At 35.2% G+C, this 18586-nt stretch overlaps 2 protein-coding genes across 4 annotated transcripts; one reads left to right on the top strand and one right to left on the bottom strand.

The window, feature by feature from the left end:
- The first annotated feature begins 18 nt into the window (after window positions 1-18).
- LOC100641934 (uncharacterized) lies at window positions 19-18354 on the top strand. Of its 3 annotated transcripts, XM_019997825.1 has the most exons (35): window positions 19-62; window positions 123-346; window positions 509-556; window positions 1020-1251; window positions 1678-1902; window positions 2039-2146; window positions 2526-2708; window positions 3494-3594; window positions 3699-3840; window positions 4088-4312; window positions 4396-4521; window positions 4890-4965; window positions 5791-6130; window positions 6191-6290; window positions 6450-6740; window positions 6790-6942; window positions 7365-7633; window positions 8143-8244; window positions 8305-8430; window positions 8479-8644; window positions 8963-9011; window positions 9077-9141; window positions 9193-9333; window positions 9799-9902; window positions 9957-10061; window positions 10105-10165; window positions 10216-10277; window positions 10410-10535; window positions 10606-10777; window positions 11186-11475; window positions 11531-11650; window positions 17370-17430; window positions 17530-17704; window positions 17963-18142; window positions 18265-18354. In XM_019997825.1, the coding sequence occupies exons 1-34, from the start codon at window positions 42-44 to the stop codon at window positions 18100-18102; spliced, it is 4929 nt and encodes a 1642-aa protein (XP_019853384.1). In that variant the 5' UTR covers window positions 19-41; the 3' UTR covers window positions 18103-18142; window positions 18265-18354. The 3 variants fall into 3 exon arrangements, with proteins under 3 accessions (XP_019853384.1, XP_019853383.1, XP_019853385.1); XM_019997824.1 differs by lacking the exon at window positions 18265-18354 and having other exon boundaries at window positions 17963-18191; XM_019997826.1 differs by lacking the exons at window positions 19-62; window positions 18265-18354 and having other exon boundaries at window positions 255-395; window positions 17963-18191.
- LOC109582842 (uncharacterized) lies at window positions 13006-15110 on the bottom strand. The gene is made up of 2 exons (XM_019997834.1): window positions 14875-15110; window positions 13006-14293 (listed from the first exon to the last, which is right to left on the bottom strand). The coding sequence occupies exons 1-2, from the start codon at window positions 14960-14962 to the stop codon at window positions 13128-13130; spliced, it is 1254 nt and encodes a 417-aa protein (XP_019853393.1). The 5' UTR covers window positions 14963-15110; the 3' UTR covers window positions 13006-13127.
- Window positions 18355-18586: the final 232 nt, after the last annotated feature.

The following is an 18586-nucleotide window of genomic DNA, read 5'->3' as shown; positions in this document are numbered from 1 at the left end:
ACCAAAGTCAGTCACACCCATGCTCATACACGTGTGTAAAAATGGACTTTCGTGTCATAAAAGTATGTTCATGCATTTCTCTCTTAGTCTATTGAAATCTCCTTCTATCTTTTCTGTTTTAGATAGAAGAGGACGGTTTTGTATGGGTGAGTCAAGCTTCCATACAAAAGTTAAATCAGTTGGAAGACAGCACAGCTGCTCTTGTGTCCAGACTTCTGCCTAGCAGAAGCCCTGAGGAGTTCATTCCTAAGAGAGGAGACGTGTGTGCCGCATTTTGGAAGGAGAAATGGAGGAGAGGGGTAGTCGAGACGCTATATAATTCAGCAAAATATAACAAAATAGCTCAGTAGGTTTACTGGGTGTTGAGTCCATTTTTAATTTAATCTTTTGTGCTTGTGAGTAACATCAGTGTTCTTGTATTTAGTGTATTATTGTCTAAAGATTAATTAATTAATTAATTTATTATTATTATTATTATTATTATTATTATTATTATTATTATTATTAGGGTTTTACTTCTGGATCATGGAGCCATTGTTACTTTTCCGCTTGCTGAGTAAGAAAAGAGAGAGAGAGATAGAATATTACATTTTGTACTGACATCACCATATGCACATAATTCTCAAAGGGCTTTAAGTTTAGTTGATTTCATGGCTCTTTAGATTAATAAAGTACTTGTAAAACCCACAAACCTCACTATGAGATGGCAAATGACACAAATTCACAAAATAATACCGTATAGCACTTTATTTCGGCGGCGCTTTGTTTTGGTGATTTTGCTGTAAAATTGTAATTGGCAGTTTTTAATTTGGCGATTTTTTGTGTGGTGCATGACTGAGCATGTGCATTAATGATTGGCGGTTTTTATATTGACGATTCTGCTTGCAAACCACCAATTGCCAAAATAAAACTCCACTAAATTAAAGCGCTATACAGTGAAATCAATTTGTGGAATTAAATTGTGTGATGTCTTAAATGGTGTGACGTCTTAAATGTTTTGTCTCTGTAATTCTCATTAGGCTAGTTAGCTTGCAGTCATCAAGCATCTCTATAGAGCCTCCTCTTATAATGAAGTACCAGCTACACCCTCTCACTGCCTCTCCTGTTAATCCCACTGAAGAGAAGCCTTGGTCAGAGTTTGTTGAAGATATATTCGACCTATTGTCTTTAACAAATGACAGCTGGGGATATCTGACTAAAGGGATCGTGAATGATGATGGGACGATACATTTATTCAACGAAGGACTTGACGTTAGTTAAATGTACATGCACAGTATGTAGTCTTGTGTAGTTAGATCTCACCTCATTCATCATACCTAATTGATATTGACAGGTGGCCCTGGCTGTACCCAACAATACACTAGGGAACATGTTGCTAGCATCATTTGTGGTGATTTTGATGGTGTAAGTTGCTTGTTCAACAGATTCTGTCTATACCTGGATACCAAGATCAGAGTAACCATAAATTTTGCTATCAACATGTTGCCTAGTGACAGTGTGCATGTTAGTTTTGTTGGTCTAAAATTATTTGTATGGCTAGTTTAACTAAGAAGTTTATGTTATTATATGTGTAGAATGTATTCTTTGTTAAAATTTGATGGGTTGTTAAATCTTATATTTTGATCTATGTATGATATAGATTGCAGATATTATTTCTTTTAAACTTTTTGTCCAAAGGTGAGTATCAATGACATGCTAAAGAGAAGAGGTCTCCTTCATATCGAGGAAGGAGAGGATGAAGACTTTACAATTCAACATAGAATTCAAACTAATGAAGAGATTGTCTTAACTCCTTCTCCTTGTTCCTCTCCGCCCCCTCTTTATATTGAGTCACCAAACTATCCACTAGAGATGACATCACCACAAGCTAGCACCTACATGTATATGAATACTCTCAAGATTGTACGTTACTACGTTAGCTAATACAATAAATTATTTGCTTTTATCCTTTCTCTTCTCTCTCTCTCTCTCTGTATCTCTCTCTCTCTCTCTCTCTCTCTCTCTCTCTCTCTCTCTCTCTCCCTCTTCTTTTTATCAGCCTCATAGTCCTAGGTCAGCTTCTAAAGTATATATTGATGGTGCACATAATGAACATGTCATTTGGTCTTCCTTGGAAGAAACTCCTTTCAATACTTCAATATGCAAAGTAATCATCTAATAAAAATACATGTACTGTATTTCCTTAAATAAAAGCCCGGGCGTCTATTTCCTAAAATGGTATTTGAACCTTGAAAAAATATATAAAAATAAAAAAACTTGGGCCCAGAGCGTTTGAACCCGTGAGCTCATGCTTTTGACTTCTGGAACTTCGAGCATTATCCACTAGACTACCAAGTCACTCCTGGGCGAGTGTTGTGTATTTATAGTTAAATTGTATTGCTACCCCGGCGTTTATTCGAATGCGGCTACTATTTAAGGATTTACAGTACTTGTACATGTATTTCACAAAAATTTAAATGTTAATTAATTTGAGATGTACTGTTCACTTCTTTAATATTTTTATTTCTTTTATATTTTAAATCCAGGAATTACAAGAGAGAGGGTTCCGGTCCCCTACTTCAGTTCAGTCCAATGGATGGTATTACGTGTGGAATGGCAATGATACCATACTCTGTTCACCTCATCACTCGGGAAAGACACTGAGCTACCTCCTACCACTCCTATCACTCTCTTGTAAGAGAGAGAAGGAAGAGAAGAATAGTTATGAGGTACAACATTGAAGAATATAATTTTGTTATTAAACTACTCTTGAATGGTGTTTGAGGCTTCCAAATGTTATGGAGACCCTACCTGGAAGCCATGCAAAAATTACCCACTTGTACTAACTATGTCACCACGAGTATGTTTAAACAGAAAAACACCGCCTATGAGGCGTTTGTCCATTATTTGTATGGGCATGTACATGTACATTTATGCGCCATTTATGTGTTTTCGCATCAAATTGGAAGTTGGGGGAGCTTAACAGTGACTGTAAAATTACAAAAATGTTGTTTATTTTGAATGAAACAATTTGATTAGAAATTGAAAGTTGGGGCTTACGTGTGGCTATTATAAAAAAAAACAATAACATGTCCATATATTACCTACATGTCATTAATGTCATTAAATGTAGCAAATTCCTTTGCTTTGGGAAAATAGCTCCTCATTAAACAATTTTGTCTTGTGTATTGACATTAAGTCTGTGAATTTATAGAGCTGGGTCGAGCTGGCCCCTGCTATGCAAATTATCTTTGCCTATAGTTTAGTTCAGAATATTTCTACCAAACTGTGCTGGCTCACCTAATAGAAGCTAGTGAACACAATAGGCTTGTTTAACATGATGGCTAACTGGTTATGCCTCTCTTTTGTGATCACTTTAATTTCTTGTTGCTATGATTATTATTCTTAAGCTTCATTGATTGTTAATCGTTACTTCTTACTCCCCAATGTCCCTTTAAATTCTTTTAAAAGTCCTCTGCTCTTTATTTCTGATGTTCTTTATTATTTTGTGTAGCCTGAGATAATAGTGGTGGCTGATGATAGCTATAAGACGTGGAATATCACCGACCAAGCAAAAACTATTCTCACCTGGTTTGATGCTGCCAAGAGATTTAGGTACTGACTACTAAGACATATTATTATTTAAATATTTTATTTTTTGATTCTTAATTCTCCTTTTCTCTTTCTCTTTTTTTCCTTTTCTTGTTCAATCATCTTAGAACCTCATTTCTTTTTGCTACTGTTGAATCAGATGCTCATATTCAGATTTTAAATGGAGTTGATATTTTAGTGGCGACACCCCCAGCATTGACTCGTCTTGTGAAAAGAGAAATAATAGCATTTAGATCAACACGTCATTTAGTAAGTATTGATAATTAATGTAATTAATTTATTGTAGTAAATTTAAATTTGTTTCTTAATAACCAATAACACCAAAAACAACAATAACATTTTTAATAATAGTAAGAAGAAAAATAGTATTTATAATATTCATAATAAATAAATTGGTGAATAATTATTTTATATTGTTCCTATGCTTAACAATAATTTAAATTTACTTGATTTCATATTTTATTTATTTTTAATTGTTTTGTGTCATTCTTTATAGGTTCTTGATGATCTTTGTCTATTTGACAAGTTCCCATCAGAAATGAATGATCTGCTCTCTTGCTGCATAGCAAAAGGAAAGCAGACAAAGATTCCACTACAATTGGTTGCCTGCTCTTCCACCTACTCTAAAAATAATTTCAATAATTTTTTGAGATATTCCAAGGCTCCTGTTACTGTAATGACAGACATCATTGAAGTCCTGGCCATGAAGAAAGTTAAGATGGTACGAAAAAGGGAAAAAATGGAAGGATAGAGAGTGAAATAGAGAAGGTGAAATATTGTTTTATTTGTCTTTTTTAATTTTAGAATGTTTTGTTTTGTGAAGTTGATGACGTACACAAGAAGTTGTTATCAGTATTGAAAGCTTCATCTCAATCAGGGCCTAATGTAATCTGTGTGAGCAATGAGAATGAAGCACAAAAAATTCTACAAGTTAGACTTTAACGAAATACCGTACTTTAATAAATTTAATAGACTTTAATAAATACCGTTATTGGCTGGGAATTAATATTGGCAATTGGTGACTTTATGAGGAAATCACCAATATAAAATCTGCCATTTTGTTTCAATCTGAGCATGCTCAATGGCACGTGGCACAAAACTGCTAATATAAAATCCGCCAATTTCTTTTAACAGGCAAATTCGCCAAATATTACTCCGGCCAATAAATCATCTTATAATACTGTATACACCCTTCTCTCTTTCTCTCCTTCTCCTCATTAACACTTTCTCTTTCTTCCTATTTCACTTCTGCCCTACTTGTAAAAATTACTAATTTTCTCCTCTCTTCTCTTTAATAGGTGTTTAGTTTGTATTCTTTTCAAGTTAATATCTGGAGAAAGGAGGACAATACTCACTCATTCAGAAGTGTCACTGGTAAAGTACATGTACATTCTAGCAACACTTCCCCCACAGCCTAGCCACAACTGTAACTGTTTTATGATAAACATATTATTTTTGTTTTGGTTTGAACTGTCTATTATGTGCTATTGTACATGTACTGTATAGGCATACTGCTTCACAAAAACAGAACTAAAAAATGGAGCTTTGATCATATGTAAAGTGTGTTGACTGTGTTCTACATTACTGGCTAGTAGAAACTAGAAAGAGTGTTAAATGAAACCAGATTTGTTTTTTAGAACTGTAACTAGACTCTGTTATTGTCATGTACCAGTGTTTCAACTAGGTTCAGAATGACAAAGCAAACAGACTTCAAATCACTTTATTTTCAGCTACTATCATTAATCTTTTATATGTACATTTAGACCATGGAATATGCATGTACATTTAGCTAATGATAAGTCATCAAACAAGATTATGATAGATACATGTTTTAATGTACATGTACATGTAAGCCGTCCTGTATTGCCTGATTTGCCTTGATTAAAAACTTAGGTAGTTTTTTTTGTAGCAAGCCAAAATTGTATAGAATACATGTAAAATAGAATTTGCTACATTGATGCTACCAGAGAATTTACATTACAAAGCTGCTCAAAAATCTGGTCAAAGTCTCTGTACTATAACATGCACTGATGTTGTGTAGAAAGCTTGCTATCAAAATTGGATATTTAATCAGTTTTAAAGTTACTCTATATTAAAGCATGCTTTTAGCTCACTTAGCATGCTTTATGGAAAACCCTGATAAAAACGAATTTGGTATGATACTGTTATGCCTTTGTATACATTTATTTATTTATTTAGTTGTTCTTGACTCTTTCCTTACTGAACTATTATCAACTGGTACTATTCCTCTCATTACTCATCTCATCAGTTACTCTCTACCAACCAACAAATCTACATTCAAAAGACGTCTCTCCATCCTCCTACCATCTCTCAGCTCTCACTCCACTCCTTCTCTATCAATTTTATTAACCCTCCAATGCTTCAATCAGAGTCACGCCATTTTAAAATTTTGTGAGCGGCTTCAAACTGAACCTCCTCCTCAGCTAGTGGCCATGGGAACAAAGAGACAGAATGAGATTCGTAGGAACAATCCATTATGGGGCGTGTGTCATCAGATTAAGTGTTACGGAAACTGTCGGTGAGTGATGTGTTTATTTTTAACTATTTTTAGTGAGTGTTTGGTTTATTGTGTTTCTAGTAAAGCTGATTGTATTCATGTTCATTCGTTTGAGGAACTATCTGACATCAGACCAAGCAAGCTTTCACCAGCTTTAGTTCCTACTGATGGAGTAGTAAAGGTGATGAGAGAGAGGGGGAAGGAGGGAGGGAGGGAGAGGAAGGAGGGAGGGAGGGAGAGGGAGGGGGAAGGAGAGAAAGGTAGAGTGTGTGAGAGAAAGAGAGAGGGAGACAAAAGAAGAGATAGAAATGATTTAAATCATCATTTCATTTCTCATAAGGTTCTTGTTAAAACTGTCACTTCACCCTGTCACCTCTGGGTTCAGATCATTGACCACACCCCTCTCCATCGTGGCCAGACCCCATACAGGCCACCTACCCTCACTCTATCTCAGATCTCAATGGATCTTGGCTTTTATTACAGTGAACCCAATAATCGTATGCTGTGTGGCCAACCATCAGTTGGTGACTACCTATGTCTTAATTCAGTCAGTGGTACCTACTATAGGGCTTTAGTCCTGGATTTCTCACAGCCTCTTGGTCTCTACTTTCATCATAAAGAGAAAGCCAAAGTATGGCAATGATAATTATTATAACACGTCAAACTGGTTTCATATACAGGTCAGACTGGTTGATACTGGTGAGGAGTGCATTGTTGATGTTAATCAGCTCTACACTCTGCCCCTTTCCTTTTTGGAGACTCCTCCACTTGTTATTGAAGCATTTTTGTGTGGCCTCATCCCACCAGATAACGACACTGACTGGCCCCCACCAGTAAGTGATGCAATAGCAGGAAATTTATCTTTAACATAAACATATAAAGCACATACATGTACATCGAAATAATTGCTATAAAGTTGCCTTCAATAATGCTATATCATCAATGTAAATGATAGTTTACAGTATCAATTAATACACTCGTGTCACCCATTTAGTATAATGAAATTTTTCTGATAAGTTATCAGAGTAAAATGTGTGGAGACTAGGGGCATGACTCCATGGATATGGTCACAATTGAAACTGTGTCAATATTGATGTATACCAGTTTATTAACGATTTGACATGTATTGGTGTAGCATTTTTAATTTCCTCAGTGGCTGTTATTTCAACAAAATATATTGATATATGACCCATCACTATAGCACAGCAGTTTAAACAGAGAATTATAAATTATGTTATTTCTGTTCTTCTTTTAGTCTGTTGGCACTGCTACAGATATGCTCCTAGGCCACACCCTAACCGGAGGAATAACCTTTTCACTCCAAAGCTCAATATGGCTTGACCCAGTGGAGGAACGATTGGAGTTACTTAGTATGGGTGTGGTCACAGCTATTGATCGACCTGAAAGACGATTCATCAAAGAAGGAATATCACTCAAGAATACTGATCATATTAATATGCTAAAAAATTGTTTAGTAGATAATAGCCAAGACTCTCAACCATATCTATTATTTAGAGATATGGTGTAAGTTAAAATAATTTTTTTTTAATTATGATTGTGTATTGCTTTAATATCAGATAAAGGACATTTTTATAATTATTAGTTACTAATATTAATGTTTGGCAAATTTGTCTGTGGAAAGTAAATGCCGTATAGTGCAAAATTTTCAAGGGCTGTAAATTTCCCGAATTAATTTCTGTTTCTTTGAAGATTTGCAAAACTAATTCCATGAAAATCAAATTTTTACAGTGCAAGATAAATTCGCGAAAATTAAATCTGCAAAATAGATTTTAAAGCGAATTTGTGAAATTTACAGCCTTCAAAAATTTTGCGCTATCTGGTATTAGCAGTTTTGTGTCACTTGTTATTGGATTGAAACAAAATGGTGGATTTTATAATGGTGATTCCTTTACAGAGCCACCAAACACCTTTATGAATTCCTTGCTATGAATCATCTTGTATCCTGTTTCATTATTCTTTTTCCTTCTCTGTTTTTCTCTTTTACTTATCACTTTTTTTCTCATTTACTATAGCACTGAAACTCCACCCAATAATAGTCCAGAATTGCAAGTTAAACTAACTGCCATTGAATCCTTAAATCACTTTTATATCCAATTATCATCAGCAGAAAACAAGTAACATTGATATTAATTATAATAGGGAAATAGTGTTTAATTAATGCCTGTTCCTTATAGTTTAAAAGATATATCTGACAGACTTAACAGCAATACACCCTGCCAGTCTCTATTACGCTCACTTTGTTCGGTACCACCAGTGGAAGTTGGTGTAGTTTGTGCTGCTAAATTCCCTTTTGATGACAAGTATATGTTTACTATATGATAATTGTATACATGTACATGTATGTGTAGGTGGTATCGTGGTGTTGTAATGGAGAAGAGATATGAAGAGAGAGATGTAGAGAGAGGAGAAGGAAGAGGGTCTGTCTATGAGTACTTGTGTTTCTTTGCTGATTATGGTGACTGTGAGTGGGTCAGTGAGAAATCAGTTCAACCTATTGACAGAACCCTATTACAAGTGAGACTGTGTGAGAGAGAGTGTGTGTGTAAAATATTATATACCTGTCGTTACAATGTTCATACATACATGTATACGATAGCACTTCTATTAAAACATTTGACAGGATCATTGCATTAAAATAAGTTTTTGTCCCAAAGTGCCTGCACAAATGTAAATGCCTTGATTTGAAGTTTATAGTAAAGCTTGCCATCCACTAGGCAAACTTGTTAAAGGAGCTTTTCCTGAAATAAAACACTACCACAGAGTTACCTTTAACAATGCTGACTAGAAGATGGATAACTTAAATCTAAATGATTTTTATTTTGTTATTTTTAGTTGCCATTTCAAGCCATTTGTTGCTCTTTAAACAATCCTGAGGGCATAGGTTAGTGAAATTACCAACTACATATGTGTATAATAATGAATATTTTCTTTTTATTTAATGAATAGAGTTTAATGAAGATGCCCATGAGGACATGTGGGAGCTTATTAATTCACAGCTCATTAGAATGAAGGTACATGTATAACAAAGCCCATATACTTATTATACTAATTATTAATATTAGATAGTGGACAGTGACCCTTCCTTCTGCTCTCCTCCATTCCCTACTACAATCAGTTATTCTGTTGATTTAAAAACTGATGATGGATCCACTGTAGCTTCATTGCTACTGACAGATCAGGATGCTTCTTGTCAACCTCATGAGGTTAACTTAATACCGCCACTTAACTATTATAAATAAAACCAGTCATTTCATTTTTTAAACTAAAGAAAATATTTTGTGTCAAGGCCACTCCAATTACATTTATAATATCCTTTATGTAACAGAAAAGGGATGATACCGTATAAGTGGTTTTTATTAGAGATACAAATTTTGTGGATTCCTTCCTGATTTGTGAAAATAAAATCCACAAAAAATCAATTTAATATTGTACCCAAATGGCATGTGGTAGAATTTGTGAAACTAATATCTGCAAATTGGGGATTTAGTAGATTTTGTGAAAATTATTCCCTCGGAAAAAAAACCACTTATATGGTATAGGCAGGCAGTTTCATTAGTAATGTGTATGATAAGGAAAGAATGAGTCATTGATTTGGCAGATAATGGAAACAATGAATGTAATTGGAATGGCCTAACTGGGTTTTGTGATTAATTTTATCATACTCTTAGCTTCCTGGATCAGAACTGTCCATTTTCTTGAACCTCCTTCTCTTTAATGAAGGAGAACTAGTTTCCTCTTTCCTTCCATTTGTCATTTCCAAGCGAGCACAAATGTAAGCTTATTGTCGTTAAGCACTTTCATTTCATGTACAAGTGCATATATATAGAGAATTGACTGGTGACAATTGTGAGATGTTGGCCAAATGTGTGAATGAGATAAACTCGTCTGAAGTTATAAATGGATTATCTCTCATTGCCTCTTCAAATCATAAGTAATTAGTAGAAGATTGTCTCATTTTTACGTGTACATTTTAGTTCTGCAGTGGTGATGGCCGATGATTGCGATCTTTGTGAAGCACTGCTGAACAGATTAAAAGTAGCTCTAGTGCTATATTTTGTGATTATGGTTTAAATTTTTTTATACAGAGATCTTCAAAGACTCAAATCCCATCTCTTAAACTTCTCTTCACTCTATTCTTGTCCTCTAGGTATGAGAATAGCCTTCACTGTTACATGTATAATGTGACTCATCAAAAAAACACAATTTTGTTTTTAGATACATGCACATAATGAAGTCTTTAACGAAAGGTTATAATTCCATGTATTTGATTATTTTCTAGATTTATTTCTCTTTCTTATGGAGAGCTTCAGGCTGCACTGTGTCACTTAGCTTTCACTGAAAGGAATGGTCCAATATTTTCTCTTTGTTCAGACTTTCTTGCTTGCCTCAATACGGCAAAGAAAATGTAAAGAAAAGAGATAAGAAAATGCACTAGAAATTATTTTGCTTGGAGATTAATGCATTTAATCTTTTAGTGTGATGACTGAAGGTCAGGTTGGTAGGTTTTGTATCCCTGACAAAGAGAGAAAGCCTGCCCATGAACCACTGAGACTAGTGTGCTCTCTCCTCCACACTGATGAAGGATGTAGTACCATATCTCAATATATACCTCATGTACTTCATTGCTTCAAAGACTATTCTGAACAAGTAATTAATAATTATATTGTATTAGTGACATTTAGGGCTGGGGCATTCTAATGTAATAAGAACATTTGAAATATTGCAGTAGGCATTCGAATATGCTAAGTAGGTGTGTCAGTAGGTGTGATATGTACCGTACCTACCAATGCACCTACTAATTAATCACATATAACCTATTTGGGAAGATTTGATGTGCTATTACACTGTACATGTAGGGTCCTGCATTTAATTAGAGCAATCTAAACAAAACTAATTGATTAAGAATAATCTAATTCCATCGTGCAATCATTGGATCATTTGTTTGTTTTGGTCAATAGAATGTTTGAATGCTATAATTTTAGATTCATCCCACCTCTAATAGTCCTCTATAATGTATTGCATTTAATGGTTCTGTATTGTATTTATATTCTTTAGTTGCAGGAGTCACTCCTTTTATCTCTGTTAGCTTCAAGTCTCTTTTATCCTGTGCTCTTAACACATCACATCTCCGCCCTAGTATCATCACTAAAGCTATCCGTCCTCTCAACTTTAAGTCAACTTTTATCATTTAAAGATATTGCAGAATCACTTGGTCTAATGATTGAGGCTCCTCTTCCAATGAATGGGAAGTGTTTCTTGAGTAGTGATTATGAGGAAGAAGAGCCCAAAGCTGTTTCAGTCTCACGTAACATTGTTAAAGAATCTCCTACTAACATTATAGAAAAGTACGTAAAATTTATACATGATAATGAACAGTGTGGTAACTGTGTTTTTATTCAGTTTAGTGCCAAGAGTTTTATGGAGTCAAAACAGATCCCAGGTCATACTTAATGTCCCACTGAGAGGTTGCAGTAAGCATCATGTGGATATGAAGGAGCAAACCTCTTACATTACCGCAAGGTATGACATACGGTATAGCTGGAAAATTTGGCAGAGAATTAAATTTAGCAGATGGGCGGTTCAAAATAAAACCACCAATATCATAACCGTCAATAATAATTGCAATGATGGGCGGATCCCGTCATGAGCATGTGATACTAAAAATGTCAAAATGGCAGCATTGTAGTCAAGACTGTGGGCAAGGACTTCCAAGGAGGAGCTTCAAGAAGAGCTGAGAGTGCGCAAAGAAAAGGCAAGACAGTAAACCGCCAAATTAAGAGACCGCCAATATTATATTTAGGCAATTTTAATGCAAAGCCACCAAAGTTTTAGACTGCCAATTTTTCCAGCTATACTGTACTATAACCATTTGTATTGGCAGACATGGGAATATTTAATTGATGATAAAAAGTCCACAGGAAATTATTGATGCGATTACAAGTACATTGCGTAGTAATTTCAATTACCAAGAGATGATATCATCTACCCTGATTATTACTTCATAATTATAATTGGAATATTAGTATTGCTATTACTTAGAAATTTGAAGCCAGATTTTATGATTTGTACTGTTTGATTTTAATGTTTACATTGCAGTTAATGTTCTATGTAAAGGCTGGTTTACAATATGACGTTAGGCCAACGAACCGTCAATTTTTAATCAAAAGCGTGGGCGATTTGACCTTTTGACGCATGCTTCTGCTAGAATAGAACCAGATTCTATTCCAGTGTCAACGTAACGTCAGGACTAGCGTAATATTGTAAACCACCAGCCTTAAGTTTACATTTGAGGCTGACACTATTCCTTTATAATTTTGCTAAAATATTTTTTGCCTTTCAATATTGATTCACCTCTTCACTGAAATCATGAAAAAAACATATAGACCATTGATTTGATTAGGAAATTTTCATTTGTTAGGAAGATTTGTGTTGTTTATTTTTACTTTTCGGTATTTCTGTATTGGATTCAAGGGATAGGCTATACTACATGTATATAGTGCGGGGTATTTTTCAGAGATTTGGAGTTTTAAAAGAATGGTCATTTCTCAAGAAAGTAAAGTTGGAATTAGCTCAAACTTTGTACATAGCACAAGGACATCAATATGTATCAGAAAATGTAATTAAAAATTGGGGTGATTTTGGAGCCATTTTTTGGAAAAAAAGTATGGGCTGTAGTACAGGGTATTTTTCAGAGATTTGGAGTTTTTTTAATGGTCATAACTCAAAGAATTGAAGTTGGAATTAACTCAAACTTTGTACATAGCATAAGGACATCAAGCATGGGCTATATGCGCACGTGATCAACAAAATCAAAAATTAATTTTTTTAAATTTAATTTAATTTTAATTTATTAGGGTTAATTAAATTATTAGGTTCAAAATTATTATTAGGGTTTAAATTGTAGTGGGGGTGCAGAGACAAGACTAAGAATATTGTTGACTACTTCAGCAATATTAATATGATATATATATATATTTATTTATTTAATGTTCAAAGTTCAGGCAAAGAAGTTGTGCTCTTCCTGTTCTTCTTCCTCTTCTTTTGGCTCAGGTGATGGGGAGGGAGATGGATACAATCCCAGGAATGAATAGAATTTCATGCAGCCCCTAACAAAAGCAGTCATCTCAATGTTAAAGTCAACACCAAATTCACGATGGGCAACCACAAACAAAGCATGCACATCACCAAAGTACTTGATTAATTGTTCATACATTGGCAAACCCTCAAACTCAAGGCAACAATCTTGTCTCATTCTCCTCATGCAAGCCTCATCATGAGGGTGTGGCAAATTGATGGTTGCCATATGAGGTGAATCATTGGCAGTCACCATAATGACACAACTCCTCATAGGATGATGCCCATACTTAATATCAAGTAGGCAAGGCCCAGAATCAACCCATGCTTTGAAATGGCTCATGCTTTTGGCATCCAATGGACCTGGATCAGACACATTCACAACAGGCTGAGCATCATAATTTTCCCAATATTGATTATACCCTCCGAATTTGGTATAAACATCCATCTCAAATTTATCAAGACAATATATGATTGCATTAATGAATGTGGTTTTGCCCTTTTTTGGTGGACCATAAACATAGAGCATCCTGGTCCTTTGATAAGGCTTTCTGTTAGGTGCATATTGCATGCATTTGTCAACATTCTTGATCATTGTGGGAAATTGTGCCACAATCTCAGACCTCCTCCTTCCCTGTTTTGCCATCTTCAGGATCTGGGAGTAGACAGACTCTTTTACCTGTCTGTCCTCCTTGTTGGTGTATGGGAATGGTTCCCCCAGCTGGATTACTTCCAGGTTGTTCTTCTCTGACCTGCAATAATTGACATATTTTTCTCTTGCCTGGAGCCACGTGTCTCCCTCCTGCTTCACTCTCACTCCATTGATCCACTTCACATGGGGCTCCAAATCTTTGAAGATACTTCCATATTGCTGCTCGTGGAAGCCTATGTAGCAATTCCACAATCCATCTTTCTTTCCCTTTCCCATTATCAAGTACTGGATCTGTTCTGAGTGCTTCAGAAAGAACTTCTCTACATCTGCTGATTCCAAGGAGTGATACCATGTGATTGCAAAATGCTTCAGTCTCATTGACCGACGAGACAATGGGCTTGCTGCTCCATCTTGCTCCTTCAAACTGCATTCCAACCCTAAGAATGGTAAACATGTCAATGGTAACATTAGTTGCTAATGTATTGGCACATTCTGCACCATAAAAGCAACACCACCATTTTGTGTCATCTGTATTACCATCCTCATTAAATATGCCCATTTGAGCATTGTTATAATTGGCACCATTGCCATCTTTTACAGTCAACACAGGATGGACTGTCACAAACACAAGAGAGAACTGGTAGTCCTCTGTTAATGCATTGAAATATGCAATTTTCATTTGTGTACCTGCATGGAAGGAACGTCTGCTTAAAAGCAGGACATTCCTTTCTCACCCATGGACTCATCAATAAATTTACAAATATTTTTGGGGATGAATTGCAATCGAATATTGTGATTGCTTCAACACTTGTGAACTTATAAGTCTGAAACAGAGTAGCTGGATTGATCTGCTCTGTCATATCAGACAACTTTATCCCTGTTGTTACTGCTGTTTCTGTGTCAGTTCCTGCATTGAGAGTCAAGAATTCTGGCCAACCTCCTTTCTTGACTTCCACCATACCCAGGACAAAGGTAAAGTCCAGTTTTGGAACCTGTCCAGGACAATCTATCCACCCACCTATATTGTCCTTGAAGGTTGTCCCCCCTCCTGGACCACCTAGACCCGAAAGAACTGCTCCTACTGAACCTGCTGGCACTCCACTCATTCTGGATTGCAGATTATGAGTTTACTCTCTCCTTATATACTAATTGGCTGACTCTTTAAAATCATACTCATGATTTTATTTCTTAAAATAAACTTGGCAAACACCATCTGTCAGCATTAAATATTCTTAGTAATAAATAAAAACCACCACCAACCATAAAATAAAATTTTTAAAAATTAATTTTTGATTTTGTTGATCACGTGCGCGCTGTACAGGGTATTTTTCAGAGATTTGGAGTTTTCTTTTAATGGTCATAACTCAAAGAATTGAAGTCGGAATTAGCTCAAACTTTGTACATAGCATAAGGATATCAATATGTATCAGAAAATGTAATAAAAAGTTGGGGTGATTTTAGAGCCATTTTTTGGAAAAAAAGCATGGGCTATAGACCACCCTAGGCGTGAATTGGAAAATTTATGAATTTCATTAATTTTATATACGGTACCTGCCCACACATCATAATTGGCCGCCATTTTGGTTGGCAAGTTTATTATGGAAGTCAATGGAGGCATGAAGAAAATGCCTCACTTACCTGCTGTAGCTCTGTCAATAGTTAAAAAGCGCTTGCTATAAGAAAGAACAGCTGCCTCTAAGCTTCTCCTGTCAAGGATTTGGTCAAATTTGGTCCAGAAATCTTAATACAGGTTTGTTTTTTTGTCGGCCCGTTTGTTCTCCATTGAAAGTTGCCAACCAAAATGGCGGCCGGAATTTATTCCATCCTAAACCACGCCTTACAACCGTAAAAATTTCTAATAATCTTCCTACGCATTCAATTCTCGCCTAGGGTGGTCTATAGTACAGTGTATTTTTCAGAGATTTTGAGTTTTCTTTTAATGGTCATAACTCAAAGAATTGAAGTCGGAATTAGCTCAAACTTTGTACATAGCATAAGGACATCAATATGTATCAGAAAATGTAATAAAAAGTTGGGGTGATTTCGGAGCCATTTTTTGGAAAAAAGCATGGGCTATAGTACAGGGTATTTTTCAGAGATTTTGAGTTTTCTTTTAATGGTCATAACTCAAAGAATTGAAGTCGGAATTAGCTCAAACTTTGTACATAGCATAAGGACATCAATATGTATCAGAAAATGTAATAAAAAGTTGGGGTGATTTCGGAGCCATTTTTTGGAAAAAAGCATGGGCTATAGTACAGGGTATTTTTCAGAGATTTTGAGTTTTCTTTTAATGGTCATAACTCAAAGAATTGAAGTCGGAATTAGCTCAAACTTTGTACATAGCATAAGGACATCAATATGTATCAAAATGTAATAAAAAGTTGGGGTGATTTCGGAGCCATTTTTGAAACAGTTTTTAGAAATTGGGACTAGGGGTTGTATATGCACCCACTACCCGAAGGAATCTGTCAATAAAATAATATCCAATGCACTCATTATATTATAGAGTAGCTTATGTACTACTTCTAGAAATCCTAATTTCTATAGGTATTGTATTGCCTGTTAATATTACCATTACAGTCTTTGTTATTACTCATAAAGCTGTGTTGGGTCTACCTACCTACATCCATATAGATTGCTGGGTGTAGCTCTTATGACCCAAATATGTCATCATTGTTTATTTACATCAGTTTCTTGGAACATGTGAACACACTGTATAGCATATGCCCTCACTTCCTTCATTCAATGATATTAGTACCAATACTCAGTATTGTGACTGAACTATGTAGGTCATTTGTAGCTAGACACTAAAAATAATATTATTACTATTACTATGATGTAAAAATACAATTTGTCATTGGCTATTTCCCACCATTCCTCAAACCCAACATGCCGTATAGTAGAATATTTTATTGATCCGTCCAAAAATCAATTTTGTGGTTTTATACTTTTGGCCATCTTGAGCAGTATTAAATCGATTTTTGCGGATTTTATTTTCGTGAATTTTAAAAAACCTGAAATCCATGAAAATTTGAAGCCACAAAAATTTTGAGCTATTATGGTATACTAGAGGGAACGTGTTGCTAGCAACATTTGCTTTGATCTTGTAAGCAACATGTTGCCAACTTTTTATTCTTGGCAACATGTTGCTTACGAAATCAAAGTAAACACAAATGTTACTGTTAACATGTTGCCTATGGTGTTGCCAACACGTGTATGGGCAACACCGTTTCTTGCTAAAATGTAATCTTATTATTATAATACATGTACAGTGACAGAAACAAAATGTACATGTACACAAAATGTAATAAATAAAAATAGTGTCACATAAACGACTGGTGCATTTTGTGTTCAGGCTTAAGTTGTTATTAATTAACTATTTCTTTGTGTATAATGTTACTTTTCATGTATTTACTCTTACTATTACTTCATCTCTATTATATTTATACCATTAGTCCATTACTATCATATATTACCCCATTCCTGGCTAATACAAACTTTCTTTTGTAGCTGCAATGTGGAAGATAAACAATACAAGTTTAGTTTGGAGCTATTTGACAACATAGACCAGGTACTATTCAATTATGGATGCCTTCCTCTACACACACTACACAATAATTGGGTTATTATTGGAACAGCCTAACAGAAGGTAAACAATTGTCTTGAACAGGTTCATTCTAAACAAGATGGCTCTGGTGTTATTATTAAGCTTACAAAGTCTCGGTTGTGTTATTGGCCTCGCTTAACATCATGTAAAGTTCGACCATCTTTTGTCGGGGTGGACCACGACAGGTGGAAAGACAGTAGCAGCAGTGATGAGGAAGAGATGAGAACAAAGCAGAAAAGTAAGCTACAGTGTTTGTGATTAGTGTGGCTTGAGTGACTCAACTATGCTCATTAAGTTGTACATGTATGGGTTGAACTGCATTCTTTTGCCTAAAATTAATTGGTCCTTATTATTGTCAGTATATTCATGTGTAACATTCATTGAAAGCACAAGATTTGCAATCCCAGTAATTAAGTTTTAATACTTTAGTGTGGCTCTTAATCAGAGCTTGTAATATTCAGACAAATAACACATTCACTGCAACTTTTCATGATAGGCACATCTTTATTGAGGGATGCAGATGTTGCTTACGACTCGTCTGAATGCAACAGTGAAAGTGGTGATCAAGGTGAAGGAAGCGATAGTGAGCCTGAGTTTGAAGATGATGACGAATTACTTGATTTCCTTCCAAGTTGACCGCAACTATAGATAGACACACTTCATTGAGTTACTTATAGTATGTTCAAATAATAATTTAGAATTAATGATTCATGACATGCACATAACTGATTCAGTATATTCTTATTACAATATCAATGGTTGTCATTTTACAGTAAACTGCTTGATTCATTGCTGTAGAATGGTGGAGGGTGGCTAAAATGACTGCCTTGCAAGTCTTGGAGTGCTAGTGAGAATTCTTGCATTGAGTTATCTTCATTTTCTCCTGAAGCAAGTAAAGTTGCATTTATTGTGCATATCTTGAGTACAGGAGCTTCAAGTTTAAATCCATCGCTGCATCTCAGAGTGGAATTTATAATGTCTATACTTATAATGTCTTGTAGTGGATATTGCCTCAATTTTTTGAAAGTAGCTGTGCAAGGTAGAGGTTGCCGTGACTCGGAGAAATACAGATTCTCATTTTGAATGTATAATAATCCTGTTGGACTCTCACTGATGTATC

This window comes from Amphimedon queenslandica, unplaced genomic scaffold, assembly GCF_000090795.2.
Source record: "Amphimedon queenslandica unplaced genomic scaffold, v1.1 AMPQUscaffold_13351, whole genome shotgun sequence".
Taxonomy (NCBI): Eukaryota; Metazoa; Porifera; class Demospongiae; order Haplosclerida; family Niphatidae; genus Amphimedon; species Amphimedon queenslandica.
The sequence above is the reverse complement of the archived record's forward strand: the minus strand, read 5'-3'. Positions and strand labels throughout refer to the sequence as shown.

Bases quoted from the DNA above. Each gene is read 5' to 3' on its own strand.
- LOC109582842 (XM_019997834.1), bottom strand. From the start codon at position 14,962: ATGAGTGGAGTGCCAGCAGGTTCAGTAGGAGCAGTTCTTTCGGGTCTA. The intron at 14,294-14,874 runs GTGGGTGGATAG...TACCATTCTTAG, and splicing joins AACCTTCAAGGACAATATAG to GGTTGGAATGCAGTTTGAAG.
- LOC100641934 (XM_019997825.1), top strand. From the start codon at position 42: ATGGACTTTCGTGTCATAAAA. The intron at 63-122 runs GTATGTTCATGC...TTTCTGTTTTAG, and splicing joins TGGACTTTCGTGTCATAAAA to ATAGAAGAGGACGGTTTTGT. The intron at 6,943-7,364 runs GTAAGTGATGCA...TTCTTCTTTTAG, and splicing joins ACACTGACTGGCCCCCACCA to TCTGTTGGCACTGCTACAGA.